At 46.2% G+C, this 25131-nt stretch overlaps 2 protein-coding genes across 2 annotated transcripts in view; both read left to right on the top strand.

Moving 5' to 3' along the window:
- Window positions 1-25131, top strand: part of adgrb2 (adhesion G protein-coupled receptor B2) — a 1091625-nt gene that overhangs the window by 397002 nt on the left and 669492 nt on the right. The window contains exon 5 of the mRNA XM_078566906.1: window positions 22011-22175. Coding sequence (XP_078423032.1) covers window positions 22011-22175 — 165 coding nt within the window. The remainder of the gene's footprint in view (window positions 1-22010; window positions 22176-25131) is intronic.
- LOC144695863 (large ribosomal subunit protein eL37-like) lies at window positions 152-436 on the top strand. Its single transcript, XM_078566905.1, has one exon. It carries the CDS (start codon window positions 152-154, stop codon window positions 434-436), a length of 285 nt encoding a protein of 94 aa, XP_078423031.1.

The raw sequence follows: 25131 nt of genomic DNA, 5'->3' as shown, positions 1-25131 counted from the left end.
TGTGCCCATTCCTACTCTGACATTTGCCTTTACCCTCCTATGCTGTTCCAATTAAATTCAATGGAAGCTTGAGGAATGCACAGGATCTTTTAATTAGGCACTTAGTAGTCACCTGGCCTCAACACTGAGTTCAATCCGACGCGCAGTGAAAATGACAAAGGGAACATCGTCATTTGGTAAGAGGTGGAACAAGACCCACACCCTTTGCTGGCGATGTGGGACTAAAGCATTTCATTTGCGGAAATCGATCTACGGTAAATGTGCCTATTCTGTCAAGAGAAAGAGGAAGTATAACTGGAGTGTTAAGGCCAAAAGGAGAAACACAACAGGCATGAGGCACCTGAAGGTGGTGTATTGTCGATTCAGGAATGGATTCCGTGAAGGGACCACCCCAAAGCCCAGACATTCCACAATGGATTCCTCCAGCACTGCATAAACTACCAGTGTATCTACGCAACAAATAAAGCTATAGTTTGGAAAGTTAAAAAAAAAGCAATTTCAGGTTATATTGATTGTTCCCACTTTATTTTGGACAGTAGTTGTTGGTAATGATTCTGTTGTGGCCATTTACACTTCCATCTCTCGAACCATCGTTTGTTTCTGTACTGTTCCCATTATGATATACTTCTGTCTTGCAACGTTTTGTCATTTAAATAATTATTGTTTTTCACCCTACCACAGTTCTTCGCTTTTGTTCTTGCCTCCTCCACCCTGCCTGACTTCCTTTCCCTGTCTCTGCTACTGCTTAAAGCCTGTTAGAGTTGTAACATTTTCCAGCTCTGACAAGGGATCACTGACCTGAAACATTAATTATTTTTTTCCCTCCACAGATGCTGCTTGATCTGCTGAGTATTTCTGGCACTTTCTGTTTACCTTTCAGATGTCTAGCATCTGTAGTATTTTGCTTTTTCTGTTTAATTTTATGTTCAGTCATCTCTCAAAGAGGAGATAGCTGGAGATAATTCTATCCATATAACAGCTTCATATATATATCCAACAAAATGTCCAGTCAGAATAATCTTTCTGTAAAGAGCTACTCTATAGAGGATATAATACAATACATGATAATTTTATTGATTTTTGTAATAGATAGGTGGCAAGTGATGAACAGATCTTTTTTATATCCCAATGAAATTTACTGGTTAGGAATTTAAAGCCTTGGGTTACATTATGTAAATATTCAATCCACAAATGGGATTGTATTCATTATAGACTGATTCAACTAAAATGTAGTGAATGTATTTGCAATGGCAGATGGCATTAAAATAGTTACTTATATCAACTTAAACTTAAAATTACTAATTAAAAATAACTTTTGTATGGTTTATGTATATCCTCTGTGCTTGTGATTTCAATATTTACATTGTAAATAATTATTCTTGTTAAATGGAAAATATGAAAGCAGTCATTCATTTCAGAAGGTCTCCATGATAAATGGACAGCCCTGGAAAATTAAGGGGCTATTTTATTAAATGTCTCCTAAGCCTCAGTGACTGGGTTATAGTTTTGGACTTTCTCCGGCTGAAGATACGTGATCGTGCATTTCATTTGGTCTAAAATTTCTACATCCTTACCTGAAAAATAATGACGCGCAATGTCTCGTTGGTGAAACTCTCGCTATCATGTTACTCGTCATAAAAATTCAGCTGTGCCACTCTCTTCTTCAATTTACTCTTCTCCATAGCTCATGTTGTGCTCCTGGCTTATATCATTTCAGTGAGATTGGCAAAAACAAATATTTCAGGCAAAATTTTCCATTCCGAGCCCAAGTCCTGTGGCAGAGGCGAGAACCGGGAGTGTTTCCTGCCGTGGAGGGCAGTGGGAATTCGCGCTGAATCACGTGATGCTGGCCTAATTAATTATGGAATCAGGAGTTTTCCATGTTTTGCGCAGCAGGGCGAGTTGGATGGCGCGCACCCCGCTGTCATACCCGGGTGCCATATTTAAAAGACGTCTGGACATCAACTTACCCACCATTAAAAGAGGAGATGACCCGCTGATCACAGAGAGCTTTGGTCCCCAGATTCAGTGACGCTTCTGTTGAACTGCTGCTCAATACAGTGGAGGCCAGGAGGGTCGCCCTTTACCCTGAGGGTGGCAGAAGGAGGCTGAGCTGCAGGCCAACCCTGCATGGGAGGAAGTCTCTAGGGTGACCAATGCCCAGCATCTCCACCAGAGTACTGCGCTGCTGTCCAGAAAATGGATGAATGACCTCATCTGCTCTGCCAGGGTAATGAACCCGCAACTGCTCATCGAATGGTAAAGGGGACACGGGCCTCAGTGACAAGGGTACCATCTGTGCGGCCCATTTATAAAAAATCTACTCAACCTTCTAAGGTGATGCCTCATAGCCCACCTGCAGTCCATCTAGTCTGCAGGTGCAGAGGCCACTTGGGTCCCTGATCCTTCCACACTCAGAGAGCTCAGATGCTGTTTGGGAGCCGGAGTGGGGCTAGGGGGTTAGGTGTTGAGGGCACCAGGAAGCACTGCTAATGACATGCCTTATCTTTCTATCTGCATGTTTACACTGCTCTGGAAGATGCTGACCCAGAACCCTTGTGGACAATCTCCATTGCATCAATCACATCTCACACAATCCAGTGGGTTATTTGTAAGAGTGGAAGCATGGGAAGATACATGAAACCAAAATGGTCTCAACCCCATCTTCTTTCTTTGTGCAGGAAAAGTTGACGCACAATAGGAGAAAGAGAGAGATAGAGAGAGAGGGACAAGATTGGAGGGGGCAGGCCTGACCTCAAGGAACTCACTGATTTTGAGGAACAGGAAGCCCAGCTGGCAAGGGAGGAACCAGACTTAGCCTGTGCAGATAGAGAGATTGGCAGGCGGCCTCCATCCAGTAAGGATCTATGCATAATGTAGCCACATAGAAACCTAAGGGTCATCCGTTCCTCCATGTTGAAGGCAGCTCATGCGGTCACTCAATCTGTCCTCTTGCAATTATAGGTGCTAGCAGGAAGAGGGCAAGGGCAGAAGAGGAAACCCTGTCCAGCAGCTCCTCCAGCCCACAGAGGACCAAGAACGTTGGGGAGGAGGAAGAAAGTGCACCTATAGAGGCGTCACAGCAGTCACCTGCACCACCCACCAGTGCAGAGACACACACCTTGGTGGGTACTAGATTTAGTTCAGTCAGGGTTTCATTTCCTGGTGGTCACCGCATGGACACGTCCGTGGCAGGAAGAGGTAGGGACAGCCATGTTCGTTGGCACTCAGGGGACCGTTGGGGAAGAGGCATCTGCGACGTCCAAGTCGGATGACAAGCCTCTGGGATGGGCCTTGCACAAGATGCTGGGGGAGCTGCAAGAGGCGGGGGAACATCAGACAGAGGAATCGGAGGCCCTCAACAGTGTGGCACATGAGGCGGAGGAGTCTGCTGGCTGATGAAGTGGTGCTGACATATGCACGCGTCAAGGTCCCCATGAAGAGGGTGATGGACGCCATGGAGAACCTGATCCAGCAGAATGCCCAGTTTCTACTGGAGATGCGCACAGACCTGCACTCCATCACTATAGCCATGGGTGAGCTTTGGCAGTGGCTGCACGAGAGGGGGTATGGGGCACCTTGACTTCCCTCCAGGTGCCCCTTCTCCTCAAGGAGTCAGCTGTGGCCCCTCGGGCACCCAAAGGGAAGAAAAATGGCTGTTGGACACCCTTGGGACTTCCACAGGACTCTCTGAGGGTGTCCGGCCCTTTGAAATCCTCCATGCCTGTGACACCTTCAGCTTCGTCTTCTGTGACCACAGAGGGAGCAGCTGCCACATAGCAGGACAGCCAAAGTTAACCAAGGCTCTCCAGACCTTGGATCTCCAGAGGACGATCGCCAAGGTTATACAAGACAACAGGGCAACCTGGTCAGCAGGCTGCCTCCACCCCTACTACAAATATAGGGGACAGCCTAGAAGAAGTGGTAGGGAACGTAAGATTCAGAAGTTTTGATTTCACATGTGGTTGCCTGGTTGCACTATGATTGTTAATGTTATGACACTTTTGTAAATAGAGCACCCTTGCAAATTAATGAGGCCTGAAGTGGTTTACTTGTATTTCATAGTCCGCCAGACTGTGTGCATCCCCCACCCCTCCCTCCATCTTCAGAGGGACTTCCCTGGCTGAGTCCATGTCCTCTGCAATCATGCATGTGAAGGGAGACAAAGGTATTTGCCAGGGCCCTTGCGAGCCGTGTGCAAGAAGTGTCTTGTGCACACTGAGCCTTTGCTCTTTGCATGGTTATCTGTTCTAATGCCCTAGCATTTTAACTACTACATAATGGGGTTCTCCTTCAGTTGTCCGGTTGAGATGACCTGCTGGCCTGCCACCTCCACTGACCCAACTCCCATGAAACACCCCGAGATCTCCACTGGGAGGCTCTTCATAGCTGTGAGTGGCCATGGTGCGTGTAACATTCAATGTCCAGTCCAATACCTTTGACCTTCCCCCTGTGACTCACACCCTACCCCCTGTAACTATTTGACCCCTCCCAGGTGTAACATTTGACTTTCCCACAGTTACCCTGCAACTCGTCCCCATCATCCTCCGTCCCATGCAGGTGAATGTCCATGTCCCCTACCTTCCTGAGGAGCCCACCCCCATTAAAATAGATATGCTCCCCTAGCCCCCATCCTGCCTACCCCCAGAATTTGCTTTTACTTGCGTATCCCCTCCAGCAACCCTCAGCGCCCCTTCACCCGTCATTGCCGAATCCTCACCCTCCCACGCTACCGTCTTCCACTGCCCCCTTTTATCCTCACCATCCCTTCCTATCACCAATTCCCTCAGTATGCTGCCCAGGACTCATCAGTTGACACTATGGACTCTTCCCTCCGGACCCCTTTCCCCTCTTCCTCCCATGCCATTCACATCTGCATATCCCCGCCATTCCCATTCACACATGCACAATCTGCACAACATCACGGCCCTTCCCACTCCCCCACTCCATACCAGTTCACACATTCCTTGACCCACACAACATCTCTCTCTTTCCCCTACCACCCCCAACCTCCCCTCACCTGCCCTTTAGGCCTCCACACCCATTCCACCTCTTTGTTCCTCTCCTCACTGTCTAACCCCTTCCCCAGAACAGACCATCACTGCCCAACAGTGTCACATGCAGCTGTCCACCTGCAGCTGGAGGATCTACTTCCTGGAAACACCTGCAGCTTAAGGATCCAACTCCTGGAAGCTGCTGCAGCTGGAAGAGCCTGTGGCAAGAAGATCCACGTGGTTGATGTTCCACCCACCCACTATTGCACCTGGTGTTCCAGGGTTCACAGTCGCTGGAGGCCTCCATCTTCTGATCTCTGTGAGCTGCCCCAGGCCTTCTTCCAGGTGAGTACCAACATCTGCATATTGGTCCGGACGTGTTCCGGATCGGCGTGATATCCCGCTGGCAGCACGTAGAATTGGATGGGGAGACAATTCTGGTTAGGCCTTCAAGGTGATGCAACACGGTTCCATGCCTCTGGCGGAAATGACAACATGCCATGACGGGCGAGAGCACACGTCCCAGCCGTCATCTCACGCTGGCAAGAAACCAATTTTTCAGCTGCCGCCCGCCATTAGACCCGCCACGGGGATGGACTGGAAAACTCTGCCCATCATCTCACTTGATTGACCTACAGGGTTTTATTGTAACCGACTTAGGCAGTGATATACATCCTTGAATGTACACAGGAATATTTATACTGAAGAAAGTAGTACTTAATCAACTCGTAATTAGATGCAATGTTAGGCTTTTCCTATTTTCACAACAGAGTGTAGGAAATTAGAAATCTAAAAATAGAATAGGAAACTTGCTGGAAAGACCATGGGATGAACATCCAGGCTGAAAACAAAGTGACAAATGAGCAAATGTCTAAATGTTCTGACCAACAACAATATGATCCTTCAATAAAATTTCTTGGAAATGTGGGAATCTTTGGTGTTGTTGATTGTTAGGAGTGCTAATGTTTAGTGCCACAGATTTAAGTCCTCCTCTCCTCAGCAGCCAGAGACTATGACACCTCCCAGAAAGAAGCCAAAAAAAATCATTCCTGCTTAGTTCCTGTGCATCCTTGTGGCTGACTTTATAAGTCGCTGCCAATGTTCAGTAAGGAACAGTTGCACTCAGGTGCAAAGGTATCTGAAGAGGTACACAATGAGTAGGTAAATGGAGTTTTGGTTGGTGGGGCATTTAGGCCTGTGCGCTCATGGTGCTTCATCAGAATTATATATCATATGATTGACAGGAGGCTATAACCATTACATTTAAGCCTGGTTCAATTGGGAGTGTGGGGGAGTATGCCAGGAACAGCATCAAGCATACCTCGATATGAGATGTCAACCTGGTGAAGCTACAACACAGGACCGCGTGCATACCAAAAGGCAGATGCAGCATGCCATAGACAGAGCTAGGTGATCCCACAACCAACAGGTCAGAACAATGCTCTGCAGTCTGGCACATCCAGTCATGAAGGTAGTGGATAATGAAATAGCTTACTGAAGGAGGAGGTTACATAAACATCCCCACCCTCAATGATGGGGGAGCCCAGAACTTCAGTGCAAAAGACAAGGCTGAAGCATTTGCAACTCTCTTCAGCTAGTAGTGCCAAGTGGATGATCCATCTCGCCCTTGTCCTGAAGCCCTCAACACCGCAGATGCCAGTCTTCAGCCAATTCGTTCATTCCATGTGACATCAAGAAAAGGCTAAACGCACAGGATACAGCAATGTGGGATATGGGCCCTGAGAACATCCCATCCACAGTACTGAAGACTTTTACTCCAGAAATAGTTATGCCCCTAGCCATGCTGTAACTGTACGTGGAAGATTGCCGAGGTATGATCTGTCCACAAAACAGGACAAATCCAACCTGACAAATTACTGCCCCATCAGCCTACTCTCAATTATCATCAAAGTAACGGAAGATCTCATTGTCAGTACTTTCACGCAGCACTCATTCAGCAATAACCTGCTCATCAATGCTTAGTTTGGATTTTGTTAGGCCAATTGACTCCAGATCTCATTCCAGCTTTGGCCCAAATGTGAACAAAAGAGCTGAACTCAAGAGGTTACCTCTAACCTTAAGCCAGCAGTTATCTGAGCGCAGTATCAAGGGGCCCTAGCAAAATTGAATGGGAAACAGTGGCAAACCTCTCCACCTGTTGGAGTCATACCTAGCACAAGGGAAGATGGTTTTGCTAGTTGGAGGGCAATCATCTCAGCCCCAGGATATTGCTGCAAAAATTCCCAGGACAGTGTCCTAGGCTGAACCATCTTCAACTGCTTCTTCAATAACCTCTAATCATAAGATCAGAAGCATGAAAGAACGTTGTTGATTGCACAGTACCATTCTCAACTCCTCAAACACTGAAGAAGTCTGTGCCTGCATGCAGCAAGAACTGAACACCATCAGGCTTGGGTTGATAATTAGCAATTGGTGCCACAGAAGTGCCAGGCAATGACCATCTCCAACAAGAGAGAATCTAACCATCTCCCCTTGATCTTCAATGGCATTGAATCCCGTACCATCAACATTCTGGAGGTCACCATTGTCCAGAATCTAAACTGGACCAACAATATAAATCCTGTGGTTACAAGAGCAGGTCAGGGGCTGGGAATTCTGTGGTGAGTAAAACTCCCTTCCTGACTCTGCAAAGCCTGCCCACCACCTACAAGTCACAAGCCAGGAGTGTGATGCAATACTCTCCACTTGTCTGGATGAATACAGCTCCAACAACACTGAAGAGGCTTGATACCATTCAGGACAAAGCAGCCCGCTCAATTGCCATCCCACTCATGATCTTAAATATTAATTCCCTTCATCAATGATAGCAGTGCTCGCCATCTACAAGCAGAGCAATTTACCAAAGCTCCTTCAACAGCACCTTCCAAGTCTGCAATATCTACCACCTAGACGGACAAGGGCAGCAGATTCATGGCAACACCACTACTTGCAAGTTCCCCTCCAAGTCACACACCATCCTGACTTGGAACTATGGATGGAGTTTTCCACTCCAGAGGCTAAGTGCAATGGTGGGCCGGGAAGTTGGTGCGGTTCCCACTGGCAAGCGGTGCGGATCACTGTGCCAGATTGTCCGCTTTTCACCTCATTATGTGTCCATAAATGAGCAGCATGTCATATCTCGTGGCAGGGTGAGCTGGGATTTGTCCGCCCTCACTTTATTTAATCGGGTCGTATTTCCGGGTGTCATATTTAAATGGCACCTGTGCACACATTCACTCTCTGCAGCCCAGGACTTGTCGTGGCAAACACCAGAATTACCCCAAGAAGAACCAAACCATCTGCCCTGAAGTTCAGCAACAAGTGCTTGGCGACACTCCTCCAGGCATTCGAGGATTGGTGGGAGGTCTTTTACCCCCGTGATGGGAGTCACCAAGGCTTGGGAGGAGAACACCAGTGCGGTCAGCACCTGCAGACCTCAGAAGAGAGTCGCTCTCCAGTGCAGGAAGAAAATGAATGATCTTCGCCAGGATAAGTCAACCTTCTCCTCACTCTCAGTACGCCATCAGGCATTCATAGGTTTAGTCCTCTGGGATCTCACACACTACCAACCCAAGGGACATCATCACTGATTATCTCACACATACTTTGAAATCTTGATCTCTTGTCACATCCTGCACAAGTCTCATCTTCAGCCCTGACATAGGTCCACTTAGCACACACAGAAGGCAGGTATGCTTTGGCATCTGTCGTACTCACAGTCCACCTATCTGTCTTTATGCAGGACAAGACTGGCCACAACAAGAGGGTGAGATCCCAGACAGGAAGGGGGGATGCAGAGCTCAAGGCACTCACCCCAATGAAGAGCAGATGGCAGAGCTGGCCGCCAAGGACAGGGACCGTTCCTGTGCTGAAGGCGAGATCGGCGTCTCCCAACAAGTTAGTGAGGCTCCATCCAGTAGCCTTCGCACACCGCCCAAAACTGAGTGCCCTTTAAAGTAGTTGACTACGCAGCCAATCGCTAATTATATCTTCTCTCTATTGCACCATCAGCAAAAAAAGGAGACACACCACCAGCTAGCCTATCAGCTCCAGCCACCAGACCACCTCGGATGAGAATCCTGAGGACCCATTAGATGCCGAGCTGTCACTGCGTTCGCCTGCACCCTCCACCAGTGCAGAGACACATACTTTGGTGGGACCTAGTTTTGATCAGGCTCGGGGTCACTGCCTGGTGAGAGCAGCACAGATTCGGGTTCACAGCAGGCAGCGGCAGTGAGGCTCCATAGAGTAGCCTTCGCACACCCTCCGAAACTTTGAGTGCCCTTTAAAGTAGTTGACTATCCAACCAATCGCTAATTATATCTTCTCTCTATTGCAGCCACCAGCAAAAAAGGAGACACACCATCAGTCAGCCTATCAGCCGCAGCCCCCAGACCACCTCGGATGAGAATCCTGAGGATCCATTAGATGTTGGGCCGTCACTGTGTTCACCTGCACCCTCCACCACAAAGACACACACTTAGGTGGGACTTAATTTTAGATCAGGCTTGGCGTCACCATCTGGTGAGAGCAGCACAGATTCGGGTTCATGGTAGGCAGGAGCAATGACAGCCAAGGTCACCGACACTCGCAGGAGTACTAGAGGCCAGGCTGTTGCTGAGTCTGAGTCCGATGACGAGACTCTAGAATCGACCCTCAGAGAGATGTTGGAGCTCCAAAGACCAAGGATAAAGCAGACAGAGTTATTAGAGGCCATTAACAGATCAGAGGATGGAGGTGTCCATCCACGTTCTGTCTGATGTCATGGCACCGACATGCCTGCGCATTGAGTTTATAATTAGAAAGGTGGCGCCCGCCTCCATGACCCTGGTCCAGCAATTTGTGCCAGATAAGCGCTCAGACCTGCACAACATTGCTATATCCATGAATGGGATCTACCAGTGGGTATGCGAGAGGGGGACAGGGCACCTCGATCTCCCTCCGGGAGCCCTTTGTCTTTAAAGAGTCAGGGAGGGGCCTTCAAGCATCCACAGGGAGGAGGAGCGTCAGCCAGACATCCTGGGACAATCCACCCAGGACTCTCCTGGCTGTCCAGCTGCTGCAAGTCCCCTCTGCCTGTGACCCCAGCAACTCCAGCTCCTCAGGCCAAGGAGGGTGCACCTGTCCCACAGCAAGAAATCCAAAGCAGGCTGGGGCCCTTTAGGCCTCAGCCTTCCAGAAGATGCCCACAAAGAAAATTACAAAGAACGGGCATAACAGTCAGCTGGCTGCCTCCACCTCTGCTGCGGATGTCGGGGATGCATCTAGATGTGGAGGTAGGATAAGAAAAATTAAGAAATACTGAGAGTACAGTGGTGGCATGGTTGTTCACTCACTGGATATACCTTGCAATCTGTAAATATATTTTGCTTATCTGAAAGTCTCATCTAGTGAATGGCTGTTCTTTCTAATGCATTGCTCAAAGGTCATACAAGTGTAACAGATGCCCCCTCCTCCTCAGTTATTTCTCATCGTGTCCCTCAGGTCTATAGTGTTTTGCACAATTTCAGTACAGTGAGTCACTTTTCTGTTCACAGCAGCGACATAAGTAAAGTCTGGTGCTCTATCAACATGGTGGTTGGGCATACATACCTTATACTTGTGTCAGAAAAACATTTCATGTGGCCTCATGAGTATAGATTTTGCAGGTTTGTTTATTCTCTTGATGCTGTTGCAATAAGTCTGTTCTATGTGGATCTTAAAGGTTTTAATGGTGACCCACATTGGAGTCATTGTAACTTGGTGCATTTTTCAATGCCCTCCATGTAATGTCTGTCAGGCTTGGGTGTGGGTTACATTTCGAGTAATAGTAGGGGACCCTAACCGCTCATGGTGGCCTGTGGTGTGACATCATGATTGCCGGTACAGCTGGACATCACCATATAACAGTTCCCACTCTCCCCCTGCATGATGCTGAGCTATGGACCTAGCTAGCACTTTGCGACTCTTGAACTGTCTGCCAGACGGCCATGACTATGCGAGATTTGAGGTATGTGCCTAGTCTTAAGATGCCGACCAATTAAATGGGAGGATACTAGTTTGCAACTGAAGGTCTGGCTAGCGTGGCTTGACAGAATCCCTGAGCTGGCTCTCTGAAGGCACTCAACATGGTTATCTGATCTTGACAGTGCCATCAGTGTCCCAGGCTTCCTTGTGTATATCTGAAACCGCTGGAATAAAAATGTGGAGGCCTCAAATAGGATCAGAATGAAGCTTCAGTACACCTGATGTGTGCGCTTTATTATCAGTGAAGTTACTAAGTAATGTCTAAATGCTGTGTTGAGATCCACTGGGGCACCTGACACCCAGATGCCAAGGCAATGCTGGACGTGAAGTTGGGAAGCTCCAGACGAAAGCTGGGTCATGAGTGCTTGTCAATGATTAGACGATTGTGCTGCTGAAGCTCTCTCTGTGCACACAGAGGTGACTTGTCTTGCAAGTTCACATCCATGACTGAGAGTGACAGATCGCAGAGTTCTAAAGAACATGACTGAGGACTCAGTATGAGGATGAGCTCTGAGCATTATTCTTGCATGAGGGCTGGCCTGTTGAGGGATGCCGCAATCTGGATTCAGATCAGTCTTCAGATGTTCATGCAAGAACCAGTGATTGATGATTGTCCTCCTTGATGCACCTTGCAAAGCTCTAGGCACACTGCCATGAGGGCACTGAGGTTTGCAGTACTGCTCCTGCCTCTGGAAGACTTCCATTGGCAATAAAATATTTTCATGATGCTGGAAAAGACTGCAAGAAATGCCTACTTGCTTTACAGTGAGCAATGGCAGAGTTCTTATCCCCTAAAAGAACAGCCACATGCTCCAAGGCTACCTAGCCTTCCAAGGATGATCCTGAGCTGCTAAGCGTACATAATAAGGCTTAACTGAGAGCCCAGATATCTATTGGAATAACAGAACACCTGCTCCCCAATGTAAATATTGTTTGGTTGACAGCTGAGGCACTCTGATCATTGCATAGCCCAATTGGTTTCAAGTGCTTGTGGTTTGTTGTTTTTGAAATTTCAAAGGGCCTGGATGATTGACACTTTTATTAGCTTTCAATCTAGACTGTTTTTATATAGGAGAAATTTATCAATGGAGTACATTTTTTAAAGCTTTCTTTTACACGTCCCACTTTACACTTTTATGTTCATTGGCTAATGAACCTTTTTCATGAGCCCCCAACACACAATTTAAAGTTACTCACACTACATACGTATTAGCAGTAGTTTTGAGTTGTAGTGTTAGTAAGTTGCAGATCTTAGTTATAGACTGATCTTATTGAGTGATGTAAGATTGTTACAGGTGTAGAAAAACTTTACTTGGAATATTTACTTTAAATTAAACTGCAGCTGTATAATTGGAGACAGGTTCAAACTAGCAAAAGATCATTTTAGGACTGATATTTTTAGGAAATTTCACTTCACAGAAAGGGGAATTAATGTTTGGTTTTCGACAAATCAACACGTGCCAGATTCCTGGAATAATTTAGGAAGCATTGTGGGGGAGAGATTATTAGCATCTCTGGATGAAAGAACCAAGATGGGCTAAATGGCCTCCCCCATCCATAATTATCTTGTGATGAGGTCAGCATTATGTAATTTGGTATAGGGATAGAATACTTGTTAGGATTTATCATGAGTTTCTCCGTGTGCACCTTGTCTAGTTTCATTTAAATCAGGAAATTGATATTCCCTCTTTTTTTATCTATAGCTATGTTGATCCGAAATAAACTGTAAGTCCACAGTATTCATGCTTACAGAGGGATGAGCAAAATAATTGATGATATAAGAACATAAGAAATAGGGGTAAGAGTAGACCATATGGCCCATTGAGCCTGCTCTGCCATTCAATAAGATCTGATCTTCAGCTTCACCTCCACTTTCTTGCCTCTCCATATATCCCTTGGTTCCCTGAGAGATCAAAAAGCTGTCTATCTCAACCTTAAATATATTCAATGATGGAGTATCCACAACCCTCTGAGGTAGTAATTCCGAAGATTCACAATCCTTTTAGTGAAACTATTTCTCTTCATCTCAGTCCTAAATGATCAACCCCTTACCCTGAGACTGTGTCCCATATTGTAGATTTCCCAGCTAGGGGAAACAGTTTTACAGTGTCTACCCTGTCAAGCCTCTTGAGAATCTTGCACCTTTCAATGAGATCAGCTCTTATTCTCTTAAACTCCAGAGAGTATAGACACAATTTGCTCAATCTCTCATCACAGGTTAGCCCACACACCCCGGGGATCAATCTAGTGAAGTTTTGATGTACTGCCCCCAATGCAAGCATATCCTTCGTTAAATATGGAGACTAAAACAGCGCACACTATTCCAGGTGTGGTCTCACCAAAGCCCTATACATTGCAGCAAGACTTCTTCATTCTTTTTTTCCAATCCCCTTGTGATAAAGGTCAACATGCCATTTGCCTTCCTAATTGTTTGCAGTACCTGCATGCTAATTTTCTGTGTTCCTTTTACGAATGCACCCAAGTCCTGCTAAACATCAATATTTATAAGTATTATTAAATTATTCTGCTTTTCTACTCTTCTGACCAAAGTGAATAACCTCATATCTCCCCACATTATGCTACATCTGCCACCTTGTTGCCACTCACTTAACCTGTCTCTATCTCTTGTCAGCCTTTTTGAGTCCTCCTCACAGCTTGCATTGCCATCTAGCTTTGTATTAGCAGAAAACTTAGATACATTACTTGTATCTTTGTCTGAGTCATTAATATAGATTGTAAATAGCTGAGGCCTTGATCCTTGCTGCAATCCACTAGTTACAGCCTGCCAACTTGAAAATGCCCCGTTTATCCCTGCTCTTCCCTGGGCGGGGCTGATTTTTTTTTTGGATGCTGAAAGGATATTTCCTCTTGTTGGAGAGACTAGATCAAGGGGACAGAGTTTAAAATAAAGGGTCTCCCATTTAAGATGGGGATGAGGAGAATTTTTTTCTCTCAAAGGGTCATGAGTCTGTGATACTCTTTTCCCCAGAGATCGGTGGAGGCAGAGCCATTGAATATTATTAAGGCTGAATTAGATAGATTTTTGGTTGATAAGGGATCCAAAGGGTACTGGGGATAATAAGGAAAGTGGAGCTGAGCTCCTATTCCTTTTGACTCCCTTGTCAATGAAGAATCTAATTCAGCTCATGATCTTATGAATGGCGGAGCAGGTTTGAGGATCCAAATGGCCTATTCCTAATTCATATGTCCGTATGTACATGTATTCTTAGCTTCCTGTCCATTAACCAAACCTCTAACCATGCTAATACATTACCCCAACTTAATGAGCCCTTATCTTGTGTATTAACCTTTTGTGATGTATCTTATCAAATAAATGCCTTTTGGAAATCCTGGTATACTACATCTACTGATTCCCCTTCATCGTATGGTAACTCTGTTTCTTTCACCACGGATGCTGCCAGACTGGTTGAGTTTTTCTAGCACTTTCAGGTTTTATTTCAGATCTGCAGCATCAACAGTATTTTGCTTTTATTTTCCCTCTAGTAAAACCATGCTGATTTTGTCCAATCATGCTATGATTATCTAAGTGCATGGTTAAGACTTCCTTAATAGTAGATTCCAGCACTGTCCCGACAACTGATGTCAGGCTAACTGGTCCGTAAGTTTCCTGTTTTCTCTCTCTTTTTTTGAATAGTGATTTAATTTTGCTAACTTCCAATCCATTGGGACCTTTCTAAAATCTAGGGAACTGGGAAAATCATTACCAGTGCATCCACTATCTCCACTCTCTTTTAGAATTCCAGACTGTAGATCATCAGGTCCCAGAGATTTGTTGGATTTTAGTCCCTTAAGTTTCTCTAGTACCTTTTCTCTGCTGATATTAATTACTCTAATTTCCTTACTCTTTTGAGCCCCTAGATTACCTTCTTTTTCTGGTATGTAAGTGTGTCCTCTACTATGAAGACAAGCACAAAATATTTGTTCAATGTCTCTGCCATTTCTCATTTCTCATAATAATTTCTCCTGTATCTGCCTGTAAGGAACCAATGCTTACTTTAGCTACTCTTCTCTTTTTAACAGACTTGGAAGAAGCTCTTACAATTTGTTTCTATATTCCTGGCTAGTTTACTCTCATTCTATTTTTTCCCTTTTCATCAAATTTTTGTGGTTTTTTGCTGGTTTCTAAAACACTCCCAATCCTCAAACTTACCATACTTTTTGCAACATTTTAAAGCCCTTCTTTTAGTCTAATATTATCTTTAACCTCCTTAGTAAGGCACAGATGTATTTTTCTTGTTGAGTTTTAGGGCAGAATTTTTAGTTCAGCAGGCAGACGTGCGCCACACCCACTCGAGCGTTAAATAAAGCGCATTGACTTTGGCCGAGCGTGCTGATGTCAACATGCACTCTTGCGATATTTCACTAGGCAGGCACGAGATGGAGACAGAGGTATGTCCGCCATTAATTAAATGGTCAGTTAAGGCCCTTGAGACATCAAATGTCTCCGACTTTACGTAGACCATGTGATTTTTAGGCCGTTGCATAGGCAAAATGGGCAGACAGGCAGGCTACAATTTGCAAAACCTCATCCACGGGTAGGATAAGAGGGGGCAGTGGCCTTGTCAAAGTGATTAGTGAGGAGTGCAGGATATCACTTGCTGCTGGCTGCTTCTGTGAACAGGACAGCTTCGTTTTGCTTCAGAGCTGCATTCAAAGAATTTAAAGGCTTCAATTCAGTATTCAGTGTTGTTTTCTAGACTCCCAGAAGATTCACACCGCGTGGGGCCTTCCAGGTATAAGTCAGCCTTCCCTTACCCTGGTAATGGGGATTGTGGTCTCCACTGGAGGCACCTCCTCTGAGGAGGAAGAGAGGGCCTGAAAGGGGAGGAGGCCAGGTGTCCCAATTCAGCTTCCAGGGGAGCGACCTGTGGGATGAGAGGCGCAGGCACAAGGGGCGCAGGACCAACAGGAAGTCCGAGGCAGAAGGGGCCACAGAAGACGCCAATATCCTGCTGCCAGGGTTTACAGGGTTTTTAGTTTGCAGCTACCCCAATATGTCTGAGGTGCAATACCGATGGAGGCTCCATCTCTCAATGGAGACAGTGACCTCCATCTGTCAGAGGATCGGCCTTGAGATCAGCTCCAGCTGTGTGGGTGGACACCCCAAGTTCCCAGTGGGGGATCTTCGTGGAGTGTCCCAATCAGCTGCCCACAGTTGCGTCAAACTGGTGACAGATGTTCTGTTCAGGTGTGCATTGACCTTCATTCATTACCGTACGGACCAGGCCAGCCAGGCAGAGCGAGCCAGAGGCTTTGCAGTGATTGCTGGGTTCCCCTGCATCCAGGGTGCAATAGACTGTACACATGTGGCCATCAAGGCGCTAGCGGGTGAGCCCGAAGCCTTCGTCAACAGGAAGGGATTTCATTCCATGAACATGCAGATAGCATGTGATCACAAGATGCAGATCCTGCAAGTGTGTGGCAGCTCCCATGACACTTACATCCTGAGGCACTCCCAGGTGCTGAGGCTCTTCAGTGCTCCAGCCCAACTGGATGGATGGCTGCTGGGTGACAAGGGCTATCCCCTCAAAAGGTGGCTCATGACATCTCTCCGCCATCCAAGAATGGAGGCCGAGCAGCGGTACAACAGGAACCATGCCTTCACAAGGGCGATGGTAGAGAGCACCATAGGTCTTCTCAAGATGTGCTTCCAATGCCTGGACCGTTCAGGCGGCGCACTGCAATACCCCCTAGATCGTGCGTCACTGATAGTGGTTGCATGCTGCCCTCTCCACAATCTGGCACTGGCAAGGGGTGACGTAGTGGAGACCTTGACGCAGCTGCACAGTCAATAGATGATGAGTGAGTCTGTAGTGAGTCTGAGGATGAGCACGATGAGGAGAACGCTGAGTGCATAGGCACTGACCTGGGCAACCTCCAGAATAGGTAGGGACACCTAGGACGCTTTGATCCAGCGCTCCTTCAGCTAAACTACTAAATAAGAACCACCACCTCATGCCAGGGCTGCAGGCTCCATATTTGATCCTTGATAGGACCAGTTCCTTGGTCAACAACATACACTATGTGCCATTGCAATAAAGTTTCAGGAGACACATGTTACATCATAACATCACCTACCATGCACCTACAGAACAAATGAATCATACAGAGGCCAGTTGCACAAAATAACATCTCATTTACTTGTGAATGTGAAACATTGCAGAAATTAACATTAACCAGTGTTTTCCATCACACAATTAAAAAAAGGAAAGAAAAATGGGAGAACCAAATGTCACCCATGATAAGGCCGTCTTGTGCTTAAAGTGCTTTAAGTTTTCGCTTACAGGTCTAGATATTCCCCCCTCGCTGGCACCAGCATTAGAGACAGCCTGTTCACTTTGCTGTCTTGTTAGCCTTGATGACTTTGGCGGGTGCCCTCTGGCCCTGGAACCTGTGCAGGCCCCACCTGGGAGGAAGTGGCCAGTGCCACGGCTGGCATCTGCTCAGTCACCGCAGCCTCATCAGATGCCACGGTCACTGGTGGAGGAGCTGCTGCCGTCATCCAGAGCACCCTGAGAGGAGACTGCAGAGATGACAGGCAGCTCGTGCGCCACCGTCAGGTTGCTTTGGACCTCCCTGCTCATCATTGATGGACAGTCACCTAGCTAGGATACTGGGTGCCCAATCCACCTCCCACACTGACACTGATCAGCGGGGTCATTGCCGGTGTGAGGGCTTACAAGTGCAAGGGCATCTCCAGGAGCCCCTGATTGATGCCCTGGAGGAGCATCTCCATGAGAGTTGTCACTCTTTCCATGGAGGAGGCATTGCGCTCGGCCATGAGGGTCAATGCAGTACTTATGCTCCGCAGAGACTCCTTCACAACGGAGACCATGAAATGCATTCCCTCATGTATCTCCGCCAGACCCTCCCGCACACCCTGGTGGACATCCAGCATCTGCTGCCTCATGGACGACTCCAGAGGCTCATCATCGACTGAGCATCGTCCTGGCCTCCAGCAGTCCTCTGACTGCCGGCGCCCTGAGCACACTCTGCCACCGCCTGCACCTCAAGCAAGTGTGAAGTGCCCTTACCAACATGCACTGATAGACTACACGGCAATGTTATGCCTACCGAGGTGCTGGTATCTGCGCTGGTGCCTGCTTGACACAGAGGGTGTGGTGCAGGTGTGTGGTGAGCATGGTGGTCCTCAGGGGTCAGGGATGGCCTTCAGGCTCCTCATAACGAATGGCTGCTGGTGAGCCTAAAAGGGAGAAGAAGGACATGCCATTAGATTAAGTTATGAAACTGTCACTGTGCATGCTTGGCATCCTGATGAGACACAGATATGCATCATGGTGCCCTCGTCTTTCGATTATCAATGGGGATTCTAGGTTCGAGGCTCACATCAGTATAAAGACTACACTGGAATGGTTGCAATAACCTACATTCTCACCTCAGTGCACTGAACTCTTTACCTTCCTCTGACATCCCAACCTCACTGCAGCTGCTTGACCGAGGTGCATGGCGCCTCTCCAGCTCCAGGGCCTCCTGCTCGTATCACCTGAGGATGAGGAGGTGTGGGAGCCCCCTGCCAGTCCACGTCCTCTCAGCATTGTTATGGGATATTTTCTCCTGAAAGGGCAGAGGAGCATTGATTAGTTCACTCTCTACCTGCAGCGCCATTGCAACCTGGCAGGCCTCAGCTGATTCGTGACCCTGGAACCTCAAGGCACTCAGTCCAAGCAGCCAGGACTCACCCCCTTGCCCAGATGCTGCCTCATTGACATTTGCCACTCACACTCTAACCGCTCTGAGGTCCACGGGGGCGATGGGCAGCTCTTAACTGTTTTGCAAAGTGACCTATGCCAACATGGTACTCACCCCTCCTGATCGCAGGAGATCGTTGAAGTACTTCCGGCACTGCACCCATGTGCGCCTCACAACGTCATGGCTGCTGACCCTGGATGCCACCTACTCTCAGGCCTTTTTGGTGAGGTGGGGGGGCCTCCTCCTCCCATCCCGGGGGACACGGGTTCCTCTCCTCGCTGTCACCTTCTCAAGGAGGGCTGTGAGGCACTCATCCGAGAAATGCGGGGCCGACTGCCCCGCTGGCCTGCCCTCCCACCTGCCATGTCCACCCGCTATGGTCTCCATTTACAGGACATCTGTGTCCTTCGGTGGCAGCCTTAGAGGGGCTGCCGAGGCCGCATTTGAATCCATCACCAGGCCGCCATTGGACCCGGTGGACATCATGCCCCTGCCCCCGCCTGCCCCTTCATGCTCATTCCCAGGCTGCATATCACACTGGGTGGTCCTTAATTGGACTGCCCACGTAAAATCGCAGAGCGCTGCTGATCGTGAGCAGTGGTCGTCTTCCCGACTGCCCCCACCCGCCCCCACCGATCCTGCATGCCAAGGGCAAAATTCTGCCCTTAGATTTTCAATGACATTTATTTTTTGATGAACATTTTGAATTGTTTCTTTACATATTTTCCACTGTTTACTTACTGCCATTCTGCCATACCTTTTAGTCTGTTTACTCAATCAACCTCAGTCAGCTCTCCCCTCAAAATAAAGTAATTGGCTTTGTTTAAGTTTCTTGTTTGTGATTGGAAATACATTCTTTGCTGCTACCATCTAGCTGGAAATAGACCTAGAGACATTCCATTCATTCTTCAACTACTTTCTGAGCATCTCTTAGATCCTAGTTTACAAAGCTGCGTGAAACACAGATCCATTGGCTAAATTTGGTAGCTGCAGAGGACGATATTTTTGACCAATTTTGTTTTGAAGCACCCGAGGACCTTGCCTCTCCTGGATTATAGCTCTTACTGTTTTTGAAGAATTGTTCCTCCGATGAAGAAGATACTTTAGTTCCTGTTGGAATTGTTTTTGATTTGTTTTGGGATTTGTGTGGAAGTTTATGACAGCTTTAAGTCAAAAGTAACTGGTGCTATCACACATCATGACACCTCACCACAAGTTAATTAGCATGCATGATATTTAATTTTAAAGAAGAAATTGAGTCTGGGTGAGCTCTAATAATGTATGGACGTTGCCTATCATTAATTCATTTTAAAAAAAAATTATAGAGCTATATAATATGCTGAAACCAAAAGGAAACTGCAAGACCAAAGTGTCCAGAATGTAAATAAGGGTGCACTGAAAGGCAGAGTTTTTGGGGAATAAATTAACAAAAATTAAATGAAGGGGTAAAGTTCAATAGGCCTTAGATACAGCACCTGGGTGTAGTGTACAGTATTTCCCCAGTAGTTGTTGTGCATAGCCTGGTTGCATACTGTTCCCGAATAAGGATTTGGTATTTGTTTTTTTGTTCAGATGTTACTTAAAATATATTTCACTCAGATAGGCTGGGCACTTTCCATTGCACACATTGAAGATTGTGCAAATTCAGTGTGAAAGTTGAGTCCCATGATTCTGTAGGCTTGAAAAATTATTCTCTCTTTTCCTCTTATTTTGCTCATGTGTCTCCACTACCCTCACTTTTAAAACTTTCAAACTATTTTGCATGTTCACATACAGTTTGGTAGTGATTACACTTGCTTATGTTTCTAAGATCTTCATCTCGCAATCATACTCTTTGTATCTGTAACCTGTTCAACCTACATGTTACCAACTTCCTATCATGCCAGCTTGCCATGCTAGAGGTGTGCTTCATTTTTGCACACAACCATTTCCAAGGTCGAAAAGCAATACAGGTTCCAATGCCTAAACTTGAGCATGTGCACACATATTTGTTATGATTTTTAAAAATGCTTATGCGATCATGTTTTTCTAAGATTTCCATTAACTCTTCCTGGCCCTTTGCCATTCAAAATATTGAACAAACTAAACACTCCTGTAATACGTTGCACAATCTCCTCTCACCATGTTGTACTGAGCACAAACTACTTGCTCAGGAACACAAATAGGTGTCTGATAATTTTGTTTATGTAACAGAATTTGAAATGCATTTACAATCAGGAATGTAGCCTAAATATAAGTTAATACAATGAAAAGAGTAATCAAATCAGGCTAAGGGCCTAGTGATAAATTGCCTCAAAAGAACTTTCCTGGTTATGTTATGGAAGGAGGAACGTAATAGGATTTTGCCATAAAGTCGCTTGATCCAGGCAGCATATCCAGAGCCTGTCATTTTAAATCTTTTAGCTGATTATTTCTTTCCTTCCCTTTCCTCACATTTTCCCAGACCATCTACTGTGTTCCACCAGGGGATAGGGAGAAGCAGTATTTGAAACTCTTTGTTCCTCTGTAACTTAATCAGGGAATGTGCCACAACGATGCCTTGGGAAGGACAATGGTTCATGCAATGTTGTCTGCTTCATCTCTCCCTGAGGGGAAACACATGGCCTCCCCTTGTTGCCTCCAAATCATGGCACAACTAAAGTCTTGGCATCTGGCATTGGAACACTTGTGCAAACATTGTATGGTGTAGAAATAACAGCAGTGTTTATTTCACTCCGTTATTTTAAGTTTGACAAACACAGGCTCCTTAAAATCGTCTCTGCAACTTTCAAAACCTTTTCGTCCTTTTTTTTAAGCATTGTATCAGAGGTGTTAAATTGCTCTGGGAAGGTTGAAAGTAATTACAGTTTTGAAAAGATTCATTGATTGATACTGGTACTCCTTAAATATGAATTTAGTAGAGTAAATTCAGTATTCCAGGATCCATGTAAGGTGCTTGAAAGAGTGCAGGCTGGAGCATTAGTTCTGTTTGAGCATGACTCTCTGCTGCAAGCACTGAAATTACACCAAAATTGAAATTTTAGGTGAGATACTTTCTGTCAAATTATCAGTAAGAAGTTTTGAATTTTAATTTGATAATGTTAAGAGAACAACAATGTCCCAAAAATATCCTCAGATATGCTAACAGTTATCTATTTCAGTAAGAAAACATCACCAAAGAGGCAGGTTTTCATATTTTATACTGTAGTAGGTCTGTCATCTTCAGGAAGAAAGAGTTGTATTTGTTATTTTAGCAATCTGTGGTGACAGATCCCTCATGTGATTTACACTGTGTTGTAGTACATGGTCTGTGGGAGGAATGGTCGCCATGGAGTTTGTGCTCAGTTACCTGTGGGAGAGGATCGAGAACCAGATCTCGGATGTGCGTTGCTCCACAACATGGAGGGAAAGCGTGTCAGGGCCCAGAGCTCCAAACCAAGCTCTGCAACATTGCACTCTGCCCTGGTTGGTATAAACATTTATTTTAATTGTATATCTCTTCAGAATGTTTATTTGAGGGCAGGAACATTTCTTGCTGTGCTTCTAGGGATAGGAGTGAGAGTGAGAGCAATGAGAAATGAAAATCAGGCTTCTTGTCTGTTGAATTATTGCAACAAGTCATTTCACTGAGTAAGAAGCTTTTAACTGGGACCATTTAGATTTCATATATATTTGGACAAATTCTGATTCAGCCATGTTTGGTTAACTTTACTTTTTCTTTTATAAATGAGACAAAATTGAAAGCTTTTTCTGTTGTCTGAACTAACTGTTGAACCCATTTGACAACCCTTATACTCTCTTTCTGGGAGGGACCTGAACCCAGATCTGCAAAGCGTTTGACAATTACATTCTCATTGTCTGTAATAATATTTTTTCCAATTCATTTTTAGATGTGAAATTGCCTTGCCATTTGATGTATTTTAAAATAGTTTATTTTTCTTATTTCTGATTTCCTCAATCGGGGCCAAATGGTTTTAGGTCTTTCACATAGTTCATTGAACTCTGTTTGTACTTAAAGGAAATAAAAAGAAACAGAAAGTGCTGGAAATTCAAAGCAGATTATGTATATCCCTGGAGAGAAAAAAATAAAGCTAATGTTTCAGGTCAATGACCTTTCATCAGAAATGAAAGAAGTTAGAGATGGAGGAGGTTTTAAACAAATGCAAAGGAAGTGATTGAAGGAAGGGAGGAAGAGGGGTGCTAGTAGTGGTTCTGCTGGTGCCATTTACAGCTCCTCTAGATCCATCTTTTGCTTCTGTACTTGTCACATTCCTACCCCGATTTGCCTTGCACCAATATTCCTTTTGTTATTTAATCACCCCTGCCTTCTGCCTATCCATAAACCTTCCCTTTTGTTCTTTCTCCTCATAATTCCCTTCTTTCCATGCCTCTGAACTTGGTTAATAATTGATGCATCTCTAAATTCTTCCAGTTCTGATGTCAACTCTGTTTCTCTCTCCACAGACGCTGCCTGGTCTGCTATGCAGTTCCAGCATTATCTGTTCTAATTTTTGATTTCCAGCATCTGATATATTTTGCTTTTGTTTTATTTGAAGGATGTGTTTTACCTGAGAGCTGGTTCAGTTGTTCCACCATTCATAACAGCAACCTCCATGCTATTTGTTTAGCTTGTAATTAAGGTGATGCCACGCTTCAGTTTACATGTTTAGAATATCTCAATGCTTTTTGATTTACTCCAGTGATTTCCTCCTTCAGGAATTATACCTCCTTAAAGCTTGTCATTTCCATTTTGTTTTTAAAAAGAAATAGCATTTGAATAGGAATATTGCATTGATTGTAACATCAAAAAGATGTTTCAAAAATCTATAATTTGCAAATTAAACAATGGGTGGAATCGCCCCAGATTTGCACGAAGTGCGGTAGCAGGCGGGTAAAATGATGTTTTACCTGGCTGCCATGATGGCGGGTTTTCACGCCGTATTATCCCAAACCTGCTGCATTACTTATGCATTTCCGGGAAACACGTTGCTTCCATGGTGAGCGGGCTATCATTTACCCACCACCCCATCACCTCGCCGCTTCATCACGCCGGGTGCCATATTTAAATTCTAGTCGCGCACATACATCTCAGTGTTTCCAGCCCCTGACTGCTGCAAAGAAGATGTACACGAAAGGCAAAAAGACTGCAACCCCCAGGTTTAGCAACGCACTATTGGAGTGTCTTTTGGATGCCGTGGAGGCCCGCCGCGATGTCCTCTACCCCCGCTCTGGCCGCAGGATGGGTAGTGGCGTGAGCAAACAAGCTTGGGAGGCAGTGGCAGCTGTGGTCAGTACCAATGCTTTTCAAAAGAGGATAGCCAACCAGTGTTGCAAGAGGATGAATGGTCTCCTCCGATCCACAGGGTAAGTCACTTTTCTCACACTCTCAACTCACACACTCACAAACCTATCACATTTTCACAGGGATCTCACTCACTGCCTGTTTAAGGAGCAGCATCGTTCACTCTGTCATACACACCTTCATTGTCCTCATCCTGTCCATGGGACCACTCACCACCCACACATGCCAGGTATATTTATCATCTGGCCTGCCAGGCATCCTGCTTACACTCTCTCCATCTCTATTCATTCAGGACAAGTTGGCACACAACAAGAGGGAGAGGTCCCTGACCGGTGGAGGACTGATGAAATCAAAGTCCTTACAAACTTTGAAAACAGAGCCATCCAGCTGGCCGGCGATGATCTGGACTGGTCCTGTGCTGACGGTGAGGTCAGCCGAGCTCTACTAAGTGAGGATCCAGCAGTGCAACATCCATCAGACAACCATTCTGTGAGTGATGTGTCCTGTTTCACAGGTCTCTGCTATGCACAATGTATCTCCCCTTGCTTCCGCAGGCACACCTGGGAAACAGCTGACAGAGTCCATGACCCAGGGCCTCCAATCAAGCTCCAAAGAAGCCTCTGAAGAGGTACCTGGAGGCACCCTCCTTGAAGTCCCATCACAGCACTCACCCACACCCACCACCAGCGCAGAGACACACACCTCGATGGGGCCTAGCTTTAGAATAGCCTCGGGATCACAATCTGGTGAGCACATTGCACTGTCTGATCCACAGCAGGTGGCGGCAGGGACTTCCCAGGTGTCTGGCACTCAGAGGACTCCTGGCGGCCAGAATATTGCTGAGTCCGAGTCAGATGACAAGCCTTTGGACGCGGTCATGTCACAGATGCTGGAGCTGCAAAGGCAAGCTCGGGAACACCAGGAAGGGATGTCTGCTGCACTCCTCAGACTGCAAGGCACGATGGAGGAGTCTGTCCCTCTTCAGGCTGAAGTGATAGCACCTACATGCCAATGCACCGAAGTCAACACTGGTAGGATGGCGGCCGCCATGGAGACCTTGTTTCAGGACGTCACTCCTGTATTGCTGCACGAGCTCAACTTCATCGCTGGTGCTATAGT

This window comes from Cetorhinus maximus, chromosome 21 (genome assembly GCF_964194155.1).
Source record: "Cetorhinus maximus chromosome 21, sCetMax3.hap1.1, whole genome shotgun sequence".
NCBI classification, from domain to species: domain Eukaryota; kingdom Metazoa; phylum Chordata; class Chondrichthyes; order Lamniformes; family Cetorhinidae; genus Cetorhinus; species Cetorhinus maximus.
The sequence above is the reverse complement of the archived record's forward strand: the minus strand, read 5'-3'. Positions and strand labels throughout refer to the sequence as shown.